Source organism: Canis lupus, chromosome 1 (assembly GCF_011100685.1).
Source record: "Canis lupus familiaris isolate Mischka breed German Shepherd chromosome 1, alternate assembly UU_Cfam_GSD_1.0, whole genome shotgun sequence".
Taxonomy (NCBI): domain Eukaryota; kingdom Metazoa; phylum Chordata; class Mammalia; order Carnivora; family Canidae; genus Canis; species Canis lupus.
In genome coordinates, this window is record NC_049222.1 from 35,637,585 (window position 1) to 35,664,135 (window position 26,551).

General features: G+C 39.9%; 2 protein-coding genes across 30 annotated transcripts in view; one reads left to right on the forward strand and one right to left on the reverse strand.

Moving 5' to 3' along the window:
• The window catches only part of ZC2HC1B (zinc finger C2HC-type containing 1B), a 52,215-nt gene extending 26,167 nt beyond the window's left edge, over nucleotides 1–26,048 (forward strand). For 3 of the 8 annotated variants that reach the window (XR_005353617.1, XR_005353616.1, XR_005353613.1), the window contains 5 exons: nucleotides 6,772–6,911; nucleotides 9,282–9,378; nucleotides 13,296–13,475; nucleotides 15,588–15,672; nucleotides 16,142–16,335. Coding sequence is in view for 2 of the 8 variants with exons in the window: in XM_038526253.1 (XP_038382181.1) it covers nucleotides 6,772–6,911; nucleotides 9,282–9,378; nucleotides 15,588–15,658 (308 nt within the window). In the remaining 6 variants the exon portion in view is untranslated. Of the gene's footprint in view, nucleotides 1–6,771; nucleotides 6,912–9,281; nucleotides 9,379–13,295; nucleotides 13,476–15,587; nucleotides 15,673–16,141; nucleotides 16,336–17,137; nucleotides 17,220–24,835; nucleotides 25,708–25,992 lie in introns of those variants that run through there. The other 5 variants (XM_038526253.1, XM_038526252.1, XR_005353614.1 and 2 more) reach the window with 4 other exon arrangements.
• Nucleotides 18,114–26,551, reverse strand: part of PLAGL1 (PLAG1 like zinc finger 1) — a 110,532-nt gene continuing 102,094 nt past the window's right edge. For 17 of the 22 annotated variants that reach the window (XM_038526245.1, XM_038526232.1, XM_038526233.1 and 14 more), the window contains 2 exons: nucleotides 24,654–25,138; nucleotides 18,114–20,262 (listed from right to left, as the gene is read on the reverse strand). In XM_038526245.1, coding sequence (XP_038382173.1) covers nucleotides 19,023–20,262; nucleotides 24,654–24,805 — 1,392 coding nt within the window. In that variant the 5' untranslated portion in view covers nucleotides 24,806–25,138 and the 3' untranslated portion in view covers nucleotides 18,114–19,022. Of the gene's footprint in view, nucleotides 20,263–21,345; nucleotides 21,460–22,960; nucleotides 23,152–24,653; nucleotides 25,139–26,551 lie in introns of those variants that run through there. The other 5 variants (XM_038526250.1, XM_038526248.1, XM_038526251.1 and 2 more) reach the window with 5 other exon arrangements.

Here is a 26,551-nt window from a genome sequence, read left to right on the forward strand (position 1 = left end):
ATCAGTTTTGTTTATCCTTCCAAAGAATCAGCTCTTAATTTCATTGATCTTATCTTTTGCTTTTTTAGTCTTTATTTTATTTATTTCTGCTCTGATTTTTATTATTTCCTTCTACTAACTTTGGGCTTTGTTCTTTTTGTCATTTCTTTAGGTATAGAGTTAGATAATTTATTTGATATTTTTCTTGCTTCTTGAGATAAAACTGTATTGCTCTTAACTTTCTTCTTTGAGCTACTTTTGTTCTGTCTCAGGGATTTTGAAACATTATATTTTCAAATTCATTTGTTTTGATGTTTTTTTTTATTTCCTTTTTGATTTCTTTGTTCACTCTTTGGTTGTTTAGTAGCATGTTGTTTAGCCTGTAAGTATTTTTTTTTTCAAAATTTTTTCTTGTAATTAATTTCTGGTTTAATACTGTTGTGATTGGAAAGATGATTTATATGATTTTGGTCTCATTAAATTTGTTGGAACTTGTTTTGTGGCCTAACATGTGATCTCTTTTGGAAAATGTTATGTGGGCACTTGAAAAGAATATATTTTCTGCTATTTTGGGATGAAATATCCTGTATCTATCTGTTAAGTCCTCTGGTCTGATATATCATTTAAAGCTATTGATTCCTTATTGATTTCCTGTCTGGATTATCTATCCATTGATGTAAGGGAAGTATTAAAGTCCCCTACAAATATTGTATTACTGTCATCTTCTCTCTACCTGTCTATTATAAGTGCTCGTATGTTCAGTACATAGTTATTTATGACTGTTATATCCTCCTGTTGGATTGATCCTTTAATCACTATGTAATGCCCTTCTGTGTCTCTAATTTCAATCTTTGTTTTAAAGCCATTTTGTTTGATATTAAGTATTGCTACTCCCACTTTTTTTTCTATTCACATGAAATATCTTTTTCCATTGCTTCATTTCAGTCTCTTTGTGTCTTTAGGTCTGAAGTGAATCTCTTACAGGCAGCATATAGGTGGGTTTTGTTTTTGTATCCATTCAGTCACTGTATGTCTTTTGATTGGAGTACTTAATCCATTTCTTTTTTTTTTAAGATTTATTTATTTTAGAGAAAGTCCAATGCTTAACTGACTGTGCCACCTAGGTGCCCTCTTTTTAAAAATATTTATTTATTCATTTTAAAAAGAGAGATCGTGGGTGGAGAGGGGGAAGGAACAGGAAAAGAGAATCCCAAGCAGACTCCTCACTGAGCACAGAGCCTAACATGAGGCTTGATCCCATGACCCTGAGATCACTACCTGAGCCAAAACCAAGAGTCAAACACCCAACCAACTGTGCCACCCAGGCTCCCTTGAGCACTTTAGTTCATTTACATTTAAAGTAATTAACAGATACATACTTACCGCCATTTTGTTCATTATTTTTTGGTTGTTTTTGTACTTCTCTGTTATTTTCTTCTTTTACTCTCTTGTTAATTTGATGACTTTCTTGAATGTTATGCTTGGATTCCTTTTTCCTTATTTTTTGGGTATCTATTAGAGGTTTTTGGTTTGTGGTTACATTAAGGTTCATATATAACATCCTCAGTATATAGCAGTCTTGTTAAATTGATAGTCTCTTATGTTTGAACTCATTCTAAAAGTACTACATTTTTACTCCCCTTCTCCATGATTTATGTCTTTTTATTTTGTGTATCCCTTAACTAATTGTTGTAGATATAACTGATTTTACTACTTTTGTGTCTTAATTTTCATACTAGCTTTGTAAGTGATTGACCTTTACTATATGTTTTCTTTAACCAGTAAAACTGTTTCTTTCATAATTTTCTTACCTCTGGTTATGGGTTTTTATTTTCCACTTAAATGAATCCCTTTAACATTTTTTGTAAGGCTGGTTTAGTGGTAATGAACTCTAACTTTTGTTAGAGTGGGCTCTATGTGGGCTGCTTGTGCTTTCTTGTGACTGGGCCATAACTGGGAAACTGTTTATCAGTCCTTCAATTCTGAATGATCACCTTGTCAGGTAGAATATTCTTAGTTGTAGGTGATTTCCTTTCAGCCCTTTAAATATAGATCATGCTACTCCTTTTTAGCCTTCAAAGTTTCTATGGGACACCTGGGTGGCTCAGCAGTTTAGTGCCTGCCTCCGGCCCAGGGCATGATCCAGAGTCCCAGGATCGAGTCCCATGTTGGGCTCCCTGCATGGAACCTGCTTCTCCCTCTGCCTGTGTCTCTGCCTCTCTCTCTCTCTCTCTGTCTCATGAATAAATAAATAAAATCTTAAAAAAAAAGTTTCTGCCAAAAAAAAAATGACCAGATGGCCTTATGTGGGGATTGCCTTGAATGTAACTAGTTGCTTTTCTCTTCCTGCTCTTAAGAATCTTTATCTGTGATTTTTGACATTTTAGTTATGTGTCTTAGTAGAATTCTTTCTTTGGGTTCATTTTATTTGGAACTCTGTTTGATTCTTGGCCCTGGATGTCTGTTTCCTTCCCCAGGTTGGGAAAGTTTTTAGCTATTATTTTTTCAAATAAATTTTCTGCCTTTTTCTCCTGCTCTCCTCATTCTGGGACCCCTATGATACAAATGTTAATATGCTTGACGTTGTCCCCAGAGGTACCTTAACCTATCCTCATTGTTAAAAATTATTTTTTATTGTTACTATTCAATTTGGATTTCTACTACCCTGTCTTGCAGATCGCTGATCCATTCTTCTGCATCCTCTAATCTATGTTGATTCCCTAGTGCATTTTCCATTGTTATTGTATTCTTCAGCTCTGATTGGTTCTTATATTTTCTGTCTTTGTTGAGGTTATCATTGACTTCATTCATTCTTCTCTCAAGTCCAGTGAGCATCTTTATTACCATTGCTTTAAACCCTTTATCAGGTAGATTGCTTATCTCCATTTTATTTAGCTGTTTTTTGTTGTTTGTTTAGGTTTTCTTTCATTCTTTGGCTGGGAACATATTTCTCTCTTTTTTTATTATTCTCTGTTTGTTTCAATGTACTTGGTAGATCAGTTATGTTTCCTGATCTTGAAGGTAATGGCCTTATGTAGAACATATCCTGTGGTACCGAGTATTGCAATCCCACCCTGGTCACCAGAACCAGGAGCTCCAGGAGTGTGCTCTATGTGGGCTGCTTGTGCTTTCTTGTTGTGACTGGGCCATAATTGCTGTGAGTGCACTGGTGGGTGGGGCTGGCCCTTGGCATAGCTGGCTGAGAGGCCTGGCTGCAGCTGCTGTGGGTGTGCTAGTGGGTGGGATTAGTTCCCAGCGCAGCTGGCTGAGAGGCCTGGCCACAACTGTTGTGGGCATTCTAGTGTGCCAGAAAATAATGTTAATAATTGCTTCACTTTTGCTGGGTGCTAATGAAAAAGTAGCTTAAAATAATATAAAAGTAGAAAGATCTGTGGCTGTGATTTTGATAAAACTTTGGCAATAAACCTTATACAACAAAAAAATCTTTTATGAGCAATACTTCCTTTTAATAGCAGAAGCTACAGAGTTGATATCTACTTTATAGTTCTTGAGTCAAACAAATGAAACTATGTCAGCTGTCCCGATGTGTGGATTTCTCTAATTTCCACATTGGATTTAAAATGTGGGGATTATTGTTTCCTTAAAATAAATAATTCCCTCTGTAAGACTTCATCAAGTGTACAATTTTTTTTGCCCTTACATTCTTATATTAAAATATAGCTTTATAATTAAATTCTTCCCCTGTGCCCTTATTATAATCTTATGTATCAAACAAAATGACTATCTAAAATAGCATATTTTCATTACTGCTCCATTAGTTAGATTGTGTGGGGATTTTATATTACTCCATATATTCTCAGGCTTAAATACTAGAAAATTTATACAGACATAACTGGGGTGATATATAATGTGGCCTATTATGCATGAGTTTGCAGGTCATTTCCTTTTTTTCTCAGCATGGTTCCTTACTTCATGACTCAGTTTTTGTGACATGCATTTATTTACTCTAATTCCTACTGACTTAAGTAAGTATGCCAATCATTCAACTTTCTAGGATGTTGGGATACTTTATAAGAATAATATAGAATATTTGTAATTGAGATTCTCAGTGAGGCCTGGGACATTTGGTCCCCATTTCACAGGCTACATAGACATGGGTACTTGACAAAATGCTTGTGTTTAAAATGATCCTTGTGTTTCTAGTTTAATGTTTTTGAGGTCTGGCCACCTTCCCCACTGTCATCATAAGAATCCATTTGTAGTCAGAATCATTGTGCATTGAAATAAATAGCACATAGTGATGTTTATGACACCATTATTGATAGGGGAAGAGGTGACTCAGATTGAGATGAGGGTAGAACATACAACTCAGTTATGCAGTGTTCAGATTATCATTGCAAAAAAAAATTTTTTTGAAGTTTCCTCTGCCCCTTTAAGTCTGGGCTTCATGTCCCTCTTCTGGGCTCCTGGAGGACCTAGTGCTTTCTCCTTTTAAAGCTTATATCATGAGTCGTAATTGTTTGCTTCTTCGCCTAGCCTTCTAGTTGTCTCTGAGATTTCTGTTGGCAGGGAAATACAGTTCAGCTTTGTTGTCTCCATAGTGGCCAAACACACAGAACGGTGGCAATGAATCAATGAACGAACAGGTGGAGTGAGGAAGCCATGCAGTCACTGCTATAATCATTGTCTTTGCACATTAACCCTGAGTGTGTTTAAGGGTAGCAGCATTTCTGATATGAGCCTTGACTCTCAGCTGGTAGAACTGAAGAAACCACCAAACCAAGAGCGGAGCTGTAGATTGTTTTCTACATTATTGTAAATGAGTTCTGCACAATAATGGCACTTTCAATTTTACTTTTATAAGCAGTTTCATTCCTGTTTGGTAGTTGGAAACACAATCTTTCTGGGTCTATTTCCTCAGAGTAATAGGATGTTCTACCCACCTACTATACTGAACCCTAGTGTGGATTATCTAAGTTAACTTTCACAGCAGCCTGGTGAAATAGGTGATATGTAGGGACTGGGGAAATTGAAGCTTAGGGTGATTAAGTAACTTGCTGAAGTTCATACATACAGCAAGTGAAGAGCTCAGGCTCAAAACCAGTCAGGCAGGCTGTAGGGCCTTCATCATTTCCCAATGCTGTCCTATTTTATTTTTGTTCAAGGAATTTATCACCATAGGAAAACTTTGTTTCTGTATTAGAACGTTTAGTCTTTGATTGCAGAGACCTTGTACCCCCAAGTATAAACCAGTGCCTGCATGTAATAGGTGTTCAATCTTAATAGAATTAAGATTAATTCTATATATATATTCTTAATATATATATTAAGTACTGCCTTCCAGAATGTGAAATAAAAGATTAGGCTAAGTGCTCATTTTTTACTATATTCCAATTTCTTACATATTCCAATTGTTAATTCTATGAATATTCATTTTAGGAAATGATTTGTTCAAACAGAAAACTCAAATTGTTTAAAAAGATACCTTCAAAAAACTCTTAATCTTGAAGACATCACTGCTTCAAATATTCATCCACACATGTAGGAATTTTGACCCAATTCTATATATATATTCTTAATATATATATTAAGTACTGCCTTCCAGAATGTGAAATAAGATTAGGCTAAGTGCTCATTTTTTACTATATTCCAATTTCTTACATATTCCAATTGTTAATTCTATGAATATTCATTTTAGGAAATGATTTGTTCAAACAGAAAACTCAAATTGTTTAAAAAGATACCTTCAAAAAACTCTTAATCTTGAAGATAACACTGCTTCAAATATTCATCCACACATGTAGGAATTTTGACCCTACACTAACCTAAACTTCCATACAGAGTCTGAGGATGGTGCTGTCTCAGATCTTTCCTGCAGGGAGGAAATGTTACTCTCTTATGTTGCTTATATCCACTTTGTCATCCCTTAAAGGTACCTAAGACAAAACAAAATGAAAATACATCTCACACTCCTGCTTACTTTACAGGGGTAGGCTCCAAACTGGCTTTGCTGTGAGCATCTCTTCATTCTAAAATGACCGTGGATCTTTCGTATTTATTTCTCTCACTGTATAGCAATTGCAAATTTGAGAACCAAACGGAGACCAGTGGGTATTCCACAGAAGCACTGGTGGTCTAGTACCCACAGAGCTGCTTGGGAGGTTCTAACCCTGGAAGCTGAACCTGTTTAATCACCTTTTCCCTTTTACTTCACCTCCTCCCTGAACTTATTATTTGCCTCCTTACTTAGGAGTTCAGTGAAAAGAATCAACCCCTGCAGAAGCAGTATGTTTTTCTGCCAGTGACACTGGCTTCAAATCCCATCCCCCAGACTCATAAATTTGCAACATCTTTCTCCCTCCACAGAGAAGGAGAGTAGCTCCGTAAGTTCTGTGTGACCTGTCCTACTCGGTACCACAGTCTGGGCCTCTGAGTCTTCTGGGTCCCTCAGTATCATCAATATTAACATTCTTTGGTTCTAGGACTCCTTTTTTACATAAGAAGTCACTGTATCATTTAATTGGGAAGTTTCCTAAGTATAATGAATCTATTTTCTAAAAAATATATCAAGTAAACATTTTAAGGGTATACTCTTAATTGAAATAAGTGTACAGACAGAAAAATGTCCCCCGTGCTATGTCCTTTCTTTGAGCCCTTGCATACCTTCCCCTCTGGCCTCTGGCATATGCTTTCTCAAACCAGAGCCTGGGACTTTGTTCTTTTATGTTGGAGCAGAGTTCATATCCCATTTATTTCATATAAAATGAAATAGTTCATTCCAGAGGTTTTTTTGAAATGTGCATTGCCTCCTGTTGTTATTTTTGCATTTAGATTATATTCAATGTCCATATTGCATGAGGAGGTTTAATGAAACTGCAGCCAACCGACATATTAACTTCTGCAAGGATCAGTCTTCTCGCCGAGTCTTTGATCCAGCCCAAACAGCAGGCAAATTGGCATCCAGAGTGCAGGTAAGTATCTCTCCCCAAGTGTTGGCTCTGTGCCTTCGTGTGCTCGGGGCAAGCAGGTAGAATTTGCTAAGGAAACTAAGTTCTGCATCCCAAGAAATGTAAAGATCAAGATAGATGAGCATTGTCACTCACCCTCATGAAAGCTGACTTCTTTTGAGGATGCTTTGTAGCTAACAGCACCTTTGGGTGTTGTAGAAAAGATATTTCTACAGTGTTTGAAGGTTCTTAGGATGAAGCCTTGAATATGTAAATAGTGTTTCTATGGTATTGTGGTAAAACTCTGTCTTATACAATGGTAGTTATCAGCCTTAACCATCCAGGAAAGCATTGCAAACTTGAAGTGAAGCTGCCTGAGTGGGGAAGGTATCACAAGGAAGACTGTTCTATAGGTCGTGGGTTTTGCTCTATAATAGAAGAGGGGTCTGTAGCCTTTTATTTAAACCCACAGAGTCAGCAAGTTAAAGTAAATGAATGGAAGCAACTGTTATAAATAGGTACAGATAAGTAAAATGACAATCTGACCAGGAAGACAGTAGATTTATGAAAATAGAACTGGAGTCCAGCAAACAGTTCATAAACATCAGAGGTCCCAGGGATATAACTTACAGTATACTGCCAAAGCTGTTAGTTTCAAAACATGGCTCAGTCACCAAGGAAAGATTAACTTGGTCTGAATACTTGAGGGTATGAAACATATTTAGAAAGATTTCCATGAAATCCAGTATGTAATAGGGGTGGGAGCCTCTCCAACAGTAGCATATCCCACAAACTGTGGACGCTAAGTTCTATCTTCACATACATTCGGTAACTGCTGCTCTGTCCCAGACATGATGGGTGCTGATTGATCAGCATTTGTAACTCAGCAAAAGAGAAAGACTTGGAAATGGGGCAGTGGGAAGCTGTGGTAGTTGACATGTACAGAGCACTATGGAAGAAGAGGATATTGTGAGCCTTTGAAGGCTTCACAGAGGAGCAGCATTTCCCCCTTGAGTATCAGATAGGTTCACCGGCCTAGAGTGGGAATTAGGGAGGACATTATACACAAAATGTCCAGTTGTGGCCTGAGGAGCTCACCATGTGGGGCTAAAACATGGAGTGTCTGTGGGATGTGATGGAGATGATGGTCCTTTCTTCTTGGTAGGATAGGCACCATAATTTGTGGTGTATATGATTGCTTTGGGCTTGAATTCAACCGAATTTTGGAAGTTTTCTAAGTAAACCTCTACCTATATCTTTTAAAGCAGTAAAGGATACATTACATTTCTTCAAATGATTCTAATGAGTCCACAAAGTAAGTCAACATTAGTGTAGCCAAAGAGAGCCCAGGGAAGCAGCAAACGGAAGTGCTTATTATTCCTGACGAAGGCCAGCTGGCCATCCTGAGTGTAACCAGTGACTTGGCCCTGTTCCTCTCCTTGTTTTCCAGAACTAAGTGGTGATGGGGAACACAGAAGAAAAATTAGTTGCTTTCTGAGGAAATTCACTGTAGCCTGTATCTGAACAGCAGTACTTGTTTCTCTTATGCCAGCTTCACCAGCTTCACCACTCAGGCTCTGGCTAATACTGAGACTTATTCAGAGTGGAAAAAAAAGGGAGAGGTTGTTTTACTTCTGAAGGGCTGTTAATAACACAGCTGAAATGTGTCTCTATGTTAAACATAATCAACTTTAAAAATGTGTATACCCTTAACCAAAAGAGACCAATATGGGCCTCCGAAAATAGCTGTCTTTGGATGGGGATGAGCTACCTGCTGTAATCTAATAGCTGTCCTTGCTCAAGTGAGAATTCTCCCATGGAGTAACAGGTTATCTTTATACAGTAGTTGCCATGGAAATGTGGGGACCGGTAGCCAGGTAAGAAGCTCCCAAAGGACCTTTTGATCCTTATTCTGTATTAATGTAACTGTTCTGCTGCTACTGCTACTCGGCAGGCTGGGGTGTGGTATGGGGATGATGGAATTCCATGTTTAAAACATTTGCTGCCTGCCAATGTCTGTTTTTCTTCTCTGTTCATGTATTTAAAAACAAAATCATCTTTAAGTAAAATGAAAAACTAAAATGTTCCATAACTATCCTTATTGACATTAAGTGATTTCTTATGTCTCCATACAACTAATTTTACAGGATTAACATATCACCACTCCCCTGAGGGGCTGATTATGGAATGAAAGTGCCAAAACCCAGACATGGCTCTGAGAAAAGCAGAAGGGCAGACGAACTAGGGTACAGGTTGTGCAGGCCCCCTTCCCGTGGGGGCAGCAGGTCCCAGAGATGACTCCAGTCTGCTGCTGGTCAAGTGGAAGCAGATTTACCTCCTGTGTGCTACCTGAGGTCACAGAATTGTTCCCTGTCTCTCTTGCTCTTTCTGTAGGCAAGGGCAAAAAAAGAGCCAACTGTAACCAGTGCCGTGGGAGCCCTGCTGCAAAACAGGGCTCTGGAGACCCCAAATATGGCCCCAGCTAGGCCAGGTGAGTTGGAGTGAGCATGTCAGCTATCACATGTCAGCTTTGGGATTTGTTGGCAGCCAGCAAAGGTTGACGTCAAATGTTGCTTTTGTTTTTTTTTTGTTTTGTTTTGTTTTTTGTTTTTTTTTTCACATGTTGCTTTTGGATATAAAGATATATGAGTTTGTTCAAGGTTAAAGCTTATTTGCCAAAGAGAGTTTCCTAATTTATCAAGATTCGATAACTCCGTCAGTATAGAGAGTCAGATACTATTACAGCAGCATGGTCTAAACCATCATTCTCTAGTCTAGTGAAATTGAAACAAGATTAAGAATGGGAGATAACAGTGTGTCAGATATTGTGTGGAAAATAAGAGAAGAAAACAAACAGCCAAGATATGTAATCAATCTGAGTGTCTGCTGATGGGTGAAAGGTTAAAGATATTGGCTGTATACACAATTGAATATTACTCAGCCATAAAAAAAAGAAGGAAATTCTGCCTTCTGTGACAACATGGATGGACGTTGAGGTCATATTGCTGAGTGAGGTATTCAGTGAAAGATAAATACTATGTGATCACACTTACATATAGAATCTTTAAAAAGTTGAACTCATAAAAACAGGAAGTGCAATGGTGGTTGCCAGAGATGAGGGTGGGGAGGGGGAAATGATGGTCTAAGTATACAGACTCCCAAGTAGAAGTGCTGGGTATCTGTACACATGGTGACAATAGTTAGCAATATTGTGTTATATATTTGGAAGTTGCTAAGAAAGTAGATCTTAAATGTTCTCACTATACACACAAACACACAAACACACACCAGAGGTAACCATGTGAGGTAATGGATTTCTTAACATTTTTGTGGTGGTAAGTCGTTTTGCAATAATATATATGTGAATCAAATCATCATATTGTACACCTTAAACTTACACAATGTTCTAATCATTATATCTCAGTAAAGCTGGGGAAGAAAAAGAAAAGAAAAGGTTTCCTTGCTGAACTAAGTAATTTCTTCCAAGTAGCAGAAATACCTAACCACCATTACAGTACTTAACCATGTGCTAGACCCATTTCATTTTATCCTCCTGGTAAGCTTCAGATGTTTTGTTTTTAGGATTTTATTTATTTATTAATGAGAGACATACAGAGAGAGAGGCAGGGACACAGGCAGTGGGAGAAGCAGGCTCCACACAGGGAGCTGGACGCGGGACTCAACCCCGGGTCTCCAGGATCAGGCCCTGGGCTGAAGGCGGTGCTAAACCACTGAGCCCCCCGGGCTGCCCAAGCTTCAGATGTTTTAATCTGTGGGAAGGCAAATAGACTCAGAGAGGATAAGTTATTTGTTCAAGGCACGCAACTGGTAAACAGCAGAGCTGAATGAGATCTCTATTGCACTATCTGTCCTCACTGAGCTGCTTTAATCAATAAGTATTCTTCTTTACGATCAACATTCTGTCATGAAGGCAACGTAAATTAACTCATGACCATATTGGCGCCTCTGATCAGGAGTCTTATTTTGAAAGTGTTATCAGAACCAGAGTAGGAACAGAGTAGTCTATAAAGTCACCAGAAGGCTTTATTATTAGTTTTTAAATTCCTCATGAGTTGTTTATCATGGGTTAAAAGTGGAATGGGGCATTTAAAAAGATTCCCTATAGCCCTGTAAACCCGTCATTAGTTTTTCCCTGATCTGTGAAAACTTAAAAATGGAGTTTTAGTTTTAACTTTGAAAAAAATAAATTCAAATCATATATGAGTTTATTTGGTAAAACTTTCACTAAGCTATTTTTCTAACATATAAAGACTAGTGTCCTTCAGAAAAGACAAATTATATTATGGTTTCTTTTCTTATTTCTCCAAAGCTTGTATTATAATGCTTCCCTTCCAGTGAAAAGCCCTCCTTTAAGCTTGAAGTTAAAGCTTACTTGCCAGGAGGGAATATTTCTTTCTTTCTTTTTTTTTTTTTTTGTTTAAGATTTATTTATATATCTGAGAGATTGAGAAAGAGAGAGAGAGAGATAGAGCAAGCAGGGGGTGGATGGACAGAGGGAGAGAATCTCAAGTAGGCACCATGCTGAGCGCGGAGCCTGATGTGGGGCTCCATCCCATGACCCTGAGATCATGACCTAAACCAAAATCAAGAGTAGGATGCTTAACCAACTGTGCCACCTAGGTGCCCCTGGAGGGAATTAATTGTGATTAGAGAACTCTGACAGTGTGCAAAGTTCTATCAGAGAACAGCAGTGGAATCTAGGACCTTCATACCCTGGCCTAGTAAACTCACAAAAAGATTAGAAATGGAAGGAGACAGTGTGTCAGGTATAGTGTTGAAAATAAAGGAAGGTTTCTTCCTTGGACTAAGTAATTTCTTTAAAGTAGCAGCAAAGCATAAGAACAAGAATTCAGAAGTCTTATGTTCTAGTATGTGATGTATTCCTGTATATGTGACACATCCTCTGACATGTCCTGGTATGTGACATTAGGCAGACCATTGTAAAGACATCATTTTGATACGTTAGAAAATAGATTAGCAGCTAGTGGGTCTAAGTAAAATAGTATTATGTGTGCTCTTGACTAGGAATGGTGGTTTAGGACCACTGGGATGTTGCTAAGTAAAATGCACATTCTATACCACCACTGCCTCAGTGTTGTTCCTTGACCATAACAGGCCTTCCACTTGTGGGCTTAGGGCCCATACTCCCTGATTGCTCCTTCAGTGAGAAACCAAACCAGTCCCCACTAATCTTCTCTACTTGCTCCCTTCAGTTCTTTGCTGAGTGGCATCCTCAGAGATTGAGGCCCCCCAATCTCTCCATTTAAACTGAATCAAACACTCCATAATTCCCTTTGTAGCTTCATTTAATAGCATTTATCACCATCTAATATCCAATGCATATTTGTCTCCTACCACCGAAAAAAAATGTAAGTTTCAAAAAGTTTGAGATCTGTCTACTTTGCCTATTTTTAATTGTACTGGCTAGAATTGTTTGTGGCACATGTGAGATGTTCAGTGGATACTTGAAATATATGGGAGAAAGTAGGTATCTTGATTCTATAGTTTCCCACTGAATTATTGGTTATGTGAATTAGAATTTTCATATTAATTAGCTTTAAGAAATCATTTTTGTTTTATTTCAGGTTTAAGATGCTTTGAAAATTTAATTTTTTGTGTTTTCCTGTAGCCTTACCTGCTTACGTTTATATTTTTCTAGAGATTATTTATTTTAGAGAGAGAGAGCATGTGTAAGAGCAGGTGGGGAAAGGCAGAAACGGAGGGAGAGAGAGAGAGTTCTAAGCAGGTTACCTGCTCAGTGTGGAGCCTGATTCAGGGCTTGATATCACAACCCAAAGTCAAGAGTCAGACAGCAGGTGCCCCTCACCTTCTTACATTTAAATAGTCTCCAGTGTTGATGTGTCTTTAAATTAGTCATATTTCATTTGGAATCATTCTGAGGAGAAAGTATATTGAACATATAAGAAGCAAATCGAGGAGAGGTGAATTCTCCAAAATATTTAAGGCTTGGAGAAAAGCACTTCCTTTCACTAATATGAACAGGCTCATGTGTGAACCAGATTTGCATCTTACTCTCCATTGTTTCTCTTCTGCTCAGTCTTAATCTATTTGTAATATGAGAGTCTTTTAAAAATTGTAGTTGCTAGGCTTTGCTATTTCTAGATTGATAATCAGTAGTTTAGGCCACTTGGTGTCACTCGCCTTCCACGTAAATCCTATTATTGTCTTTCATCTAGCTGGTAGTTAACTCCCTAAAACTCTGGCTTTCATTCTTAAACTCTCTTGAGTAAAAGAAACATGTAGTACCTTCCATGTACAGCATTTTGTTCTAAATTCACAGTCAGAAAAAAAAAAATAAATAAATAAATAAATAAATTCACAGTCAGGGGAGACACGTGTGTAAATCACAATTCTTATCCATTCTAGAATCTAATGAGAAGATAAGCATGTGCAGGAAGATCTCTAATACAAGAAAGCATGTGATGTTTTATGAAGTTGATTCACAGATGCCATGGATGTTCAGAGGATTCATTCATTCATCACATAATTATTATGCATGGTCTATCTATCTATCTAGAGAGAGAGAGAGAAAGAGAGAATGAGCAGGTAGGAGGAACAGAGGGAGAGGGAGAAGCAGACTCCCTGCTGAGCAGGGAACCGATGCAAGACTCAATCCTAGGACCCTGGAAGGCTAGCCCTACAGCAACAAGGGCCATAAACGCTAGTGAGGCGCCCAGACTATCTGTGATAAAAGCAGACGCTGGTTATGTATCCTCCGGCACTCGTGCCTGTGTAAGTTAGGCAATCGTGATGACCCTGGGAACTTCTCATTTCTAGCTATGTTGTTTGTCTGCAAAAAAAATGCTTTAGAGAAAGAACATTTCTAAAAAGTATCATGTAGGAAATTAATGCTCAGTGTAGAAAATAATTGGAAAATGGAGAAAAAGTGTGAAGAAGATAAGTCACAATTCTACATCCTGCCATGATCACTGTTAACACCAATATTTTTTCCCATTTTTTCTATTTGTATTCTCTGAAGATTTCCCTATGGCACAAGAGGTGTTGTTTTTGTTAAAACATAGTATCACAAGATTACTTATTAGCTCATTTCCTTGTGTCGGGAAGGTAGATTGCTTCTACTTTTTTGCTATGCCAAATAACTCCCTTCTTCATGAATAATAGCAGAAACTTACATCAGACACTCTTCTAAGCACTACATATATTAACTCATTTAATCCTCACAATAGCACAGGGGTAAATGTGCTGTTCAGATTCCTGGTTTACAGGCAAGGGAAGCTCAGAGAGTCTAAGCAATTTGCTCAAGTAGCGCCGTAGAAAGGGGTGGAACCGACCAGATCCTTTTCTGCTTTGGAAAAACTGGACCAGAAATGTAAACATTAAGGAGATATGCATTTATAATGTAATAATTATCTATAATATTCATGACCTATAAATACATTTAATATGTAATATGTAATTTTTATATATATTTATGTGTGGAAGTTGTTTTGGAGTAAGGTTAGATCTTCCTTCATTCTCACAAAGATTCTGATGTTCAGTTGGAAAGTGAGTTTATAACCTAGTCAGTAGGTCTCTCTAACTAGTGGCCATGTTCTCCAGGGTTTGGATATCAAAGCAACTGGTCTCCCGAGAAGGCCCTGCCGAGCAGCAGCTCCTGCAGTACTTTTATACAGAAAGACTAAGAGCCCTACAAAAATCTAGTTCTGGGTTCTAGAGCTATGTTGAATTATGTGTTTAGTGAAGTGCATTGTACAACTTTATTGAGGTGGGCTCTGCTTTTATTTCTGGAGCCAGTAGATCTGATGAAGCTAAGCATCTTGCCCATACTAGCATCGCCTTCTTGGCTAGTTTAATTATGTAACAAATGTAAAGACTATCAAAGGGTCAGTTGCTGATTCTTTGGAAGACATAAAACTTATAGATCTTTTGGTAAAATGAACACTGAAAATTCTATTCCTGTGTCTTTTGATAGTTTGATTGACAATTTCCTTGGGATGTTTGGTCACTCCCCCCTTCATAAAACACTAAATAGAATGGCAAGCTCTAGAACAGAGGGCAATTGTTTCATTTTACCAAAAAAAATAAAAAATAAAAAAAAAAAGATTTCTGAGACTCCTGTCCCATACCACATGGTACAAAACAGATTGTGGCATGGCATGCTTATATCTATAAACTCCTTCATCCTCATATCTAATACTGCTGCTGGGCACAAAGGAAAAGAATCCTGTTTGTGGAATGAGTCCATCGCTATGTAAATAACTCCTGGGAGGAAAGGCATCTCATGCTTCTATAAGGCTTATCAAACCCTTTCTGGAATGAGAGCAGGCAAAGAACTGTAAAGACATGATATACTTAGGGAACATTTCAAAAGCCAGGACAGCAGTGGGGAGAGGTGGTGAGAGTCAAATTGTTTAAATGGTGGGCCACTCGAGCTGCTGGTCCAAAGGGCTCATCCTTGAGTACGCGAAGGGCTAGGGGCAGAGGAGAGAAGATGCCTGAGATGGTCACTATTTTCCTTATTATTTGGCCCAGGATAGGAGACTGAGTACTTGTCTATAGCTACAAAACAAAACAGAACAAAACAAAAAGGAAGAGAGGACTTTTGAATCCAGTGTGAGGATTTCATAATCATTCCTTTTTTTTTTTCTTGCTAATGTTTGCTTTCACATAATAACAAATCTGTTTATGTCTGCAAAGGATTAGCAGTGGACCCTGCTTCTGGAGCAAAACTCAGACAAGGATTTACTAAATCTTCTAAAAAAGATTAACTCCTAGAGTCCAGGTAAGAAAAAAACAAAAATTAACTTCAAATCCAGGTGTTCCTGACCATTGAATGTGCAAGATACAGTTAGTAAGCCTTTAAGAGAACAAATCCATAGCAGGCAAACCAAAGAGAAATTTGGGTGATCCTTCAGTTGGTTTAATAGAATGTGTGCTCTTGAAACATACTCTTTTGTTAAACATATAGTCTGAAAATGATATTCAGCTTCTGACTCGACGTAACAGGAAAGGGGAATAAGTCCTCATTTTCCCCTGGAAGGCTACCACCGAGTCCCTTTTCCCAAACACATTTCCCCCAAAAGCGACAGTTCCCTGAGATTGATAATGAATAGGGCTGTTATGGAGACTTTTTTCTTGATACTGTGAATTTGTTAGAACAATTAAAAATGTAAAGATGCCTATATTTATTTAACATTCTCAGTGTGGAAAAGGTGAAGTTCTAAAGTAAATGCCCTTTTGTTTGTTTTCAGACTGTCTCCCTTTAACTCATCAACCTGGACAGCTGTGCACCCAGGAACGCCACCTAAGGGGAGAGGAAGGTGGAATAAGCCCATGATTATTCTTGAGACATCATGGAGAACAAGTAAAAATGAGATTCACCTTTTCTTCTTCAATATTCCTTTTAAAATTTTCAAAACGATATTAAACAACACATCAACCTGTATGACAGTGGCTGACTTTTTTTAATTTTTAATTACATTTAATAGGTTTTTAAAGAAATGTCGCTTTGATGTTAGAACCTTTTAGTAAAACAGTCTTTGGAAACGTTTTATTTAGTAGCATTATTTGCTTACTAGGAAAATCGTGTTTTACCTAGCTTCAGTCTGCATAATCTGAAATCTTTGTTTTGCTATTTGCTTCTAATTAATCAGTAAGTACTCCTAGGTTAAGTGTCCATCTGTATGCCATGAAGAATGGTCTCACACCAGTGCACACAGTTTTGGGGGAAACACTGCCATGGAGGGACAAGTTCCAATAACCTTTCTATCCTGTGGGAAGGATATTCTTAAGAGGACTCAGGCTATTTATTTATCACGGCCAAATCAGAAGTCAGCTGCTCATCCCACCATTGGTTTATATGGCTCTGTTGGGAGGTGTTCTTTCTTTCTGGTTGCCTTCCTCAGGGTGAATAAACTCTTTTTGTGGAGTTCTTTATACTTAATTCATGCTTTTTCATGTATGAACTTCTAGTTTTTTCTTGACCTCAGGGAATTTCATGAGTTAAGCTATTTTTCCTGTCTAAATTCAAGTAGGAGAATCCCAACCTACTCCCACTTGTAGTGCAGCAAACACAGCACCTGAAACCCATATGATCAACATTTTTGGGACCTAAAGCTGTTTTATGCTCAGGGAAATCAGTCCTGCAACGGACTGAAGACTACTAAGCCATATAAAAGTATTTGTGGGAACTTCTATTATGGATCTTGGGAGATCTGCTAAGGTGAGCTAGTACTCTCTCTCTCCAGGCTCTGGCAGATGGCCTTCTCTGAGGGGTGACAGCGGATATAGGAATGGAGGTCAGCATCCCAGTGGATTGCTACTGAAGAGGTAAACTTTATTCCTTGGTCTCATTTCCTGCTCCCAGGTTAAATTGTACTTTAAGGCTCTCCCAGGTCAGTTTCATATACTACAGCCAAGCCCCGGGCCACTTGTTGCTGCCCTTCATGGTCCTGAGCTCATTGGTAAGGGCTGTGGGTCAGGGTTTCTCACACTGGCCAATAGGCTTCTTTGATGGGCAGAGGTACTCCAAGCTTCCTTCTCACCAACTACCCCCACCCTTATAAGAGGTAAAACAAACAGGATGGTCAGATTCAAGGGCTCATACTACTTCCTGAAGAAATCCCAATAAGGAATAGATAAATTTCTAATTTGCACTAGAAATTAATGGTAAGGACCACTGTAAAACTGGAACATCGTAGTCCAGGGTAGACTAAACGCCAGTGGCCAGCAGTCTGACACATACATCAGAAATAAATGACATACTATTATGGGAAGATCCAAGAGTTGTATCAGTAAGTTTTAGAAATAAATAGTGCTAGGAACTTAAGTGTATGAGCTTCCGCCTTAAATCTTAATTTACTCAAAAAGGTAGTTCCTAATAGAGGCTGAATAGAAGTCAGAACAGTAGTTTCTGTGGGGGAAGTAATGACCAGGAGGGGGCATGAGGGAGCAGGCAATGTTTTAGATCTCCATCTGCAAGGTCACTCAGGTGCAGTTGTACGCAAAAATCAGTCAAGTCAAGTATGCAGGATTTGTAGAGTTTATTATATGTAAGATATATCTTCATATAGAAAGCCTCTAAACACAAAAGACAAAGGAGCTTAAAAAAAAGGTTAGGTTTTATATTTTTAAAACTCATTAGATACCAAATTCAAGACATAGATTATAGTTACATTGCAAATGTTAACCTTTTTGAATAAAACTAATATTTGACTTAAATGATGAATTTAAAATGCATTTATTGGTGATTAAAAATAATACTTAAGCAGAGTAGTATTTTAAGCCAGACAGAGCAAAGAAATTCTTGTTTAATATATATATATATTTTAAAATTCCAGTAATATTTTCTTAAATTCCTGTTAAAAAATATAATCAATATTAAAGTCAGCAAAATGCTTTTTTTGACTGACGCCTGGATTATTTTACCACTTAACCTGGTTACACAGTGATTTTTTTTTCTGTCAGATGTAACTGACAGCCAGTTTAGTCTTTAAGATAAATGAAGTGATAACTCACATTGTAGCATCTTGTGGAAAATATTCAAACTACATTTAAAATGCTTTTTTAAAATGGAGACGTCTATTATTCCACAAGAAATTGTTTCTGTAAAACTACAGGTTGGCTATGGCAATAGTAACTAAACTACATCCAACCCTGAAGGTAGAAAAATCCCTGAAAAGAAATACACAGCCTAGTTATAATATGCAATATAAAGGTTATTTTCTTATTTTAAAAATTCTCCCATCTTGGAGAAATCCAAACTTTCCATAGTTCCCTTACTAGGCAGTGCCACATAAAATTAGTTAACATTATTATGATCATGGCTTACGATTAAATTCAATTTGACAAACACCTATATATAGCAGCCCTCGTTTGGATGTCGGTTATGACGATATTTGCAGTTCCATTAAAGAATACTTGCTTATTAAATTTGGTACAAAGCATGAACACTCAGGACAGATTGGCACAATACATGCAGTTCGAGAACTCTCTCGTCTCAAGCCAGTCATCATCACTGAATAATCCATATTCCCAGTCCTGCTTTCTGTATCTTTCCTTGTAGTATAATTGATGTTTAAAATGCTTCTTAAAACACCTTCCAGAATAAGAAAAGTATGCTTTAAAAACCAGTCATCTGAATGCATGATGGAAATGAGGCAGGATGGCAGAGCCAGTGCCAGCTGGGAAAACATGGGGGATGGGAGGAAGAGGAAGCTGGCCCAGGCTCATGGTGCTCATGGCTAGTGAGGGGTCTTGTTGTTGTTGCCCCAGACAGCCTAACCTGTGGGGCAGAGACTCCCCAGGCCCCAGGGTGAGAGTGCTATTCCCAAAAGCATTTTGGGTAGCAGGTGGGGGCAGCTGCCAGAAGCCCAAGAGGGGGGAAATGTCCAAAGAGGCAGGTATTGTTAGGTTCACAGCATCCGCAGGTAGCTCCTTGGGCAGGTTTACTTTACCAGCACTTCCCTTAGCCAGATCAAAACCTGGGGTGAGCTTGTGAGGTGACTGAGGCTCTTGCAGAGGCAAGTCCTCAAGCAAATTGATATTGCAAAATCCTTTAGTATCTGTTTTGAGGGGCAGGCTTGCAAGTGGAGAGTATGAGGTAGAACTGGTGTTGTACTTGTGATTCTGGAGGGGCGGGGGAGGAGAGCTGGGAGATGTTACGGGGTGGAGGGGGGCGAGGGGCTCTGGCAGCGGTTGTACAGGCTGGGAGGTTTGATCCGAGGGGTTGTGGGGGTGGCTGTGTACCTCAGCTGGCAAGCTACTTGCAAGCCCGTTCTGTGCAGGAGCTCCTAAAGGGTAAGGAGACAACGGGGCAGCCTTCAATTGAAATTGGGGAGAGATGGAGTGGAAGGTGCTCAGAAGGTCTCCAGACTGAAGACTCTCTTTCATCAGCTCCTGTGAGTGTGTCTTCTTGGTATGTCGTGTGAGGTGGTCTTTGCGCCCAAATCGCTGGGCACAGAACTGGCACAGGAAGTCCTTGCAGCCTGTGTGGACCACCAGGTGGCGCCGCACGTCTTTCCGGGTGTAGAAGCATCTCTCACAGTGGTCGCACTGGTGCTTCTTTTCCTTGGTTCCGCTGGGGGGCTTCTCTTCAGCATGGGCTTTGAGGTGGTCCAGCAGCACCTCCGTGCTCCCTAGCTCCAGGGCACAGACCCCACAGGTGAGGTCGCCGCTGCTGGCCGCATGGAGGGCCAGGTGCCTCTTGTAGCCCAGCATGGTGTTGTACTTCTTCCCACACTCCTCACACCCAAAGGCCATTTTGTTGGGGTCATGAGTTTGGAGGTGGTTTTTTAGGTGGTCTTTCCGGTTGAATGTCTTCTCACAGTGAGCACACTGGTGAGATTTCTGGGGCGAATGGGTAGCCATGTGCCTAGGAGCAGAAGGAAACATTTCGTAATAGACTCAATTTTTTTTTAATAGTCAAATGTGTAGGAATGATAGGAAAATGTTAAAAGTTTTCTCTAGATGCTGGCATAAAAGATTTTCATTTAAAAATAGCTTTTCTGTATTTTCCACATTCTACAAATATGTAACTTTATAATTTAAAAAAAATAGGCACTACTAAAGGTCTAGTACAATTTTCATATCCGAAAAATGTATTTTCCTCATCTACACGAAGATTTCTAAACAAATACATTTAAAAATATGTGATTTTTCAAGAAGGGGTCAAAATGGGTATTCTATAGTCTTGAAAATTCAGTGCTCTCCCAAAAGTGACCCAATTTACCTTCTACACACAACCCCTTACCCACCTTGTGTCCCCTTCCCAGATTTTAGGTTATTGTTCCTAAGTACAATTCCTGCTTGGTCTTTATTGACTGAGGCAAAGAGTTTAGGCCACATAAAGAACACTGAAGTCTATCCTTAACCTCAGAGAGTGTTCAGTTGGACCCAGAACGTCAGCCACCATCTGTGCCCCAAGTCTGAGCCTCATGCTGAAGTCTTGATTCTTCTATTTAGTGCTTTTCTATCAGTTATCTCAGAGGTGTGCAGCCCCTGGCTCCAGAGGCCCCGAAGACAGAATACCTAAAAGAGTTAACTGTCAAAGTGGACGTGAAGCAAACTATGTTGTACTTGCAAGCCACAAGCTGTAATTATGGATGTTGTTTTGGAAGGAAACATGCAGGACTTGGCGTTGTATATGATGCGCTTACTTATTAAAATGAACCTTTTTAAAGTTTTAAGGATGATGAACTTAGGATCTCCTCATATCACTGCATCTTTAAAAACCCACAGAGTTTAGATTTTAGGAAATCAGTGGAACTAAAACAGAAATGGAACTCTGATGGTTTTCCAGACTGATTTGTGCTTTACAATTATAAAACAGGTATTTTGAAATTTCAAATCAACAAGACGACAAAGGCTTATCCTGGAAGCTCAAAGAAAAACTCTCAACTGTTGAAGCAGCTTAGCCCTTCTAGAAAAAGTCCTTTTGAATTGCCAATGAAATTACCAGTGACCTCCAGGAAGTAGGCTGGATCATGAAGAACTGGAGACAGGGCTGCACGCCTCTGAGATGCAACTGAACTTGTGGCTTTGGATACAAAAGAATTTCTAACAACTCATTCTGTAAGAAAAGGATTTAAGTCAAAAGTGTACTAATCATACCTTTCACCCAAACATCTACCCTATATTGTCCATTCCAGATCCCTTTCTAGAGTTAGAATTGGTAAGGGGTCTACACAGTAGCAGCTGTTTTAGAAGCCAGTTCAAAAATACAAAGATGATTTGAGCCAAACTGCCATTTTCTTAAAAATAAAGCAAAACCTTGTATCTCCTGGTTTGCTCCCTTAAAAATATATATATAAATTAGCTGACTACATGCAGGGGATAGAAAGAAAAGGAAGCTCCGCCCTTTCCCTCCAGGACATGAGAGCTAACATGCACAGGGATATGTAAAATGGTACAATGTGGAGGGCCAGGAGCCAGTACGTGGGCATCTGAGATGGGAGAGGATACGGTGGCCCCAGGTTCCACTGTATTGAAATACATTGCAGACGGGGTTTCCAAGCCTCATTAGAGGGCAAACCACCCCCATTCTAATACCAGATATCCACAGATACATCATCAGGAATAAATGTGAGGGGGAACGATTTATAGACGTGGCATTTAAGCTATTTTCTATTCGGTCCGGTGCTAGTGAATACACCCTGGAGTTGTGCCCTGGATTTTCTATTCATCCTCTCTCTTTTTCTTTGTGGAAGATTGTGATCTGATTCAATTCCATTTATCACCCATGGACAGATCAATGCCAAGTTAACAACTCTGGAGGGTCCTACTCCTGACTACCCAGGAGAAAGGCACAGGTCAACCAACCTCTCCTTGAGCAATAATACCACTTTTCACATTTTACCAGCTGCTGTTTCTCTGAATTTTCTGACTCTCCTTTATCTGGCACCCAATTCTTCCCCTTTTAATCGATCCCTCACTCATGCAACAGTCCTGATCTAGAACATGATCAGCTTATAGCTGAAATTACTTCAACAACTGGTTTCCTCCCCTCAACTTCTCCTCTTGCCTCACAAGCCATGAAACCACAGGTTTTCAGTCTGTGCTTCAGGCAGCGCCAAGGGTGGCACCTGGGTCATGGCCATGATCTCAGAATCCCTCAGGGGTCACTGCGCACATCAAGCCTGGCCAAATCATCTTTTCTAGCCTTCTGCTGTTTCCACCTGTTTCCCCTGCCTGCCGTACTGGGACCCACATTCTCTTTTCTAGTTAAGCAAGTTATTTTCTCCGACCTCTGCCAATAAAACGGCGCTTGTGTTGCAACGGAGGGACATGGAAGGGAATGCTGCCTGTTGTGAAAATTATAGACAAAGAGCCGAAAGCATCCCCCACCATCTAGCCACCCTTCCATTCCGTTTTAGACCTCTGCTTCAAGCCAGAGAGGCGCCACAAGCTGGCGGCCGTGGTGGGGCAGGCAGTTCTTGCAAAAGCACACTGCTTCCCGTTTAGGCCTCACTTCACACTGTTCACTGGGCAAGTTGTTTCCCTTGCTCAGAACCACCAGCTCCTAAATTAATTGCTTAAGACATCTTCAGTGTGGTCCACCACAGTAATCCCACCTAATTCCTGTCATTTCAATCATCTGGTAGCTCCACTGTCTTCAAATACTCATCTGCTGTATGTGTCTCGGTTTGCATTCACTGTCATCACAGCCTCACTGTGGGGGAACTTCAGCAAACGCTGCTTTCAGTGCTCGGGTAAGAAGAATTACCGCGTACATACAAGAGGCTCGTTGCAAAACAGGAAGGCTCTGCAACAAAATCGGTGCACACAGTAGGCACTCAATACTTATACATTTATGGCAACTACATACTGGCCTCTGTACAGAACCCACTGGAATCTTAAAATACCTATGCATTTATAGGCTTATTTTTAAAACTAGATCCTATCACATCATCAGGACAATGGTATTCTAAAGGGCCAGGAGCCTAATTTATATGTTTTTAAAACCTTCAGGTGCCTTCCTCCAAGGGCACTCCAGGATTTAATAATGTGGTCCATGTTAATACCACTCATAGGGGAATCCTCTCTGGCCAGATTTTGACTCTCACCCGTGGTAGTCTGAAAGTTGAAGCTCTGAAATTCACACCATGAAGATTAAAGGCAAATGACACATTTCTCTTAATCAGGTGTCAAAAGCAGCACACGCTCGTGAGGATTCTGCACGTGTACCTCACACACAGCACACAGCATTCAGATTCAACCACTGTTCTCAAGACTGTCACACAACTGAGCAGTGCTATGTATGCTTTGTCTTTTCTAGGATATAAAAACCTTTGGAGGTAGAAGCTACAGCTCATATATTCATTTCTCTCATGGAAGTGAGCAACTAACAGTCATTCAAGAAATAATTCAGACTAAATGTACCTTTTTTTTAAAGGACTGATGTGCTAAAACCATGGTTTTTATCCATCTACATATCATGGACACCTCTGAAAATCAATTAAATGCATATATTCAGCACCTGTACACCCAACAGAATTCCACTTGTAAACTGCCGCTAAGTTAAGAAAAGGCTCCAAACGCTGACACTTGGGAGACGTTGCCTCCTCTCCAACCTCACTGTCAGGATCTGGACTGTTACATCATACTTCATATCCATCAACTTGCCACCTTTCTCTCCTCCAAATTACTATGAACCATCTTCCCAATATCCCAGTCAAAATCATTTTTCACTACTTGGACTCAGTAGAATAAACCATCTGGCACAGCGGATAAGGCCTGTTAGGAGTTGCTTCCTTTTTTGCCTCCATTTTGAGCCTCACCCGTTCCTCTTCCACTGCTACCCTCTCTACTTGTGTGCTTTGAGGGCAAGGTTTCAGGCTTCCCCAGAACCTCCTCTCTGTCCACCTCCTGGTCATTCTTTATGTCACAGCCTAGACTACCTTTCTGAGAAGCCTCACCAGCTCTCATCAAGCTGTGGAGAACAGCTCCCTCCACCTGCATAGCTCTGTCAAAGAACTTACATTGCATTTTAGTTGTGTTTGCCTGACTATCTCTCTAGCATGGGTCTTTTCATCTCTCTGTTTTTATGCCTGGCATATCATAGGATCACAGGAAATACTTGTTTAAAGAATGAACTGACGCTACATGCAAAAACTCTCCCAGAAAACCACATTAAACAGTGGAGTGTTAAGGGCTAAAGTGCATCCGCATCCTGCATCCACTTTCCCTTGCAGTGTCTGGTCAGAGGGCTAGCTAAGCCATTTAAAGGTATGTGTAAAAGTGCATACCTTTTCTAGAGCCTCTCACCTCATTAATTTATATCTGGAAATGAAGGCTTTGCCACAGTCTGGCTGCAAGCACTTGTAAGGTCGCTCCCTGGAGTGGGAATAATTGTGGATAGTGAACTTCTCCAGGGTGAGGAACGTCTTGCCACATAATTGGCAGGGATAGGTGGCCATGGGCTTTACTTCTCACACCTTCCTTTTCAGATGCGCTGACCAAATGCTGTGCCATTTAAGCACAAATGGAAGGATGGTGCTGAGCACATCAGCGGAGCCACGGCAGCCTGAACTCCAGACCAGGGGAGAGGCAGTGTCGTGGTCCTGGGCCTGGTTCTACCCAGATATGGGCCTCTCAGTTACCATGAGCTTTGCTTCCTGCTTTCCCACATCCCAATTTATATATGCAGTCTCAGGCTGGGAGGAGAATGTCGGAGGCACAGATGAGGTTCCAGGAGCAGAAAGGTAATCTGCATCACTAGAGCTGGCACATGTTCTGGATCACCAGACCATCTGTGGAAAGAAAAGGAACAGTTTTTTTGGATTAGCCACTTGGAAACAATGCTCTTCCTCCCCTACCAGTTCAACATCAACTACCCAATCAACATGGTTCTTTAAATGGTTCCAGTGTAGGACACAAGTCTCCCTCCTCCAGAGGTCCTTCTGCATGTGAGTCCTAAGTGGCGAGGAGGCCAGCACAGTGTTTTGATGGTACATGAAGCACGCTTTCCTTTTGACAGAGACAGCTATTTCCATAGACACAGCATTATCTACTTCAGATCATGACTTCAGGTCAGTGTGAGGTTCATTCAACCAATTCAAAGAAGAAGAAAAAAATCTCCCTCATGCATTAGTGGTTTACTGCTACAGAAACAAAAGTCATCTCTGCTTATTCAAACTGTGGGTTATTCCTCTTTGCTCATTGTTAGCAGAGCATACGTTGTTATCACACCTGTTTAAACTTCCACGGGATGAGATGAAATAATTTGTATACATCCAAGTTAATTTGTTTGTAAGGTTACCATGCTGAAGGTCTCAACTCTCTGGTGTCAACAAAATGTGAATAAAGCCAGTTTAGTTCACTGATGCAGTGCCTTTGGAGGGGAGACAAAATATTCCCACGGAAACAATGGTGGCTGGGCTGTGGTCAGAGGTGTAGGTATAGCATCCTCTAGTGAATTGTTCTCCTAATCTCTTCTCCTTTGTTTATGGGGACATTTCCTCATTCCGCAGCCCCACCCTGGAGGGCCACTTCGAGGAGGTGGGCCTGCTTTTTCCTCCAGCCTCAACCTGTCTCAAACCAAAACTGCCACCACACTTCCAACCCAGGCAAGTCACCCAAACCCAGGCTCTTCTTTTTCTACCAGTGAACCATCTTGTGAAGAGGCTGAAGAGTCTCTGGCAGTCCTGAACAATGCAGAAAACCCTGTGACTCCCTAGAATCCTGGACTTTTCTAGAGAGAGTAATTCTCAGGCAAGTGGATGCTAACCTTTCAAGTGCCAATACTCAAAAAAAAAAAAAAAAAAGAGTACTATATATTTACATTAAACACACTAGAGTAGCTTCTGTACTCAGGCCAGCCTTTTCTGAGCCTTGCCAAGTAAGCAGAGCACTCACGGGTAAAGGGAGAAATCACAGCAGGTCTTCAAGTGCTTGTTTCCTGCAGACATTCATTTACTGTCCAGTCTTTAGAGGTGCTCTTTATTGTTAAAAGTTCATTTTTACTTACCTTTTCACGGTTACTTTCAGATCAGAAAGCTGGAGTCTACGCTAGGTGAAATTTTACTGTCACAATAGCTTAAGCATCTTTAAACATACCCCCTCACAGCACATGTACACAGGAAAACAGACATTCCTTTTGGAGTGGGCAAAAACTGCAGCAAACTTCTTGTGCTCCTCATCAACTAGCTCAGATGTGTTTAGCG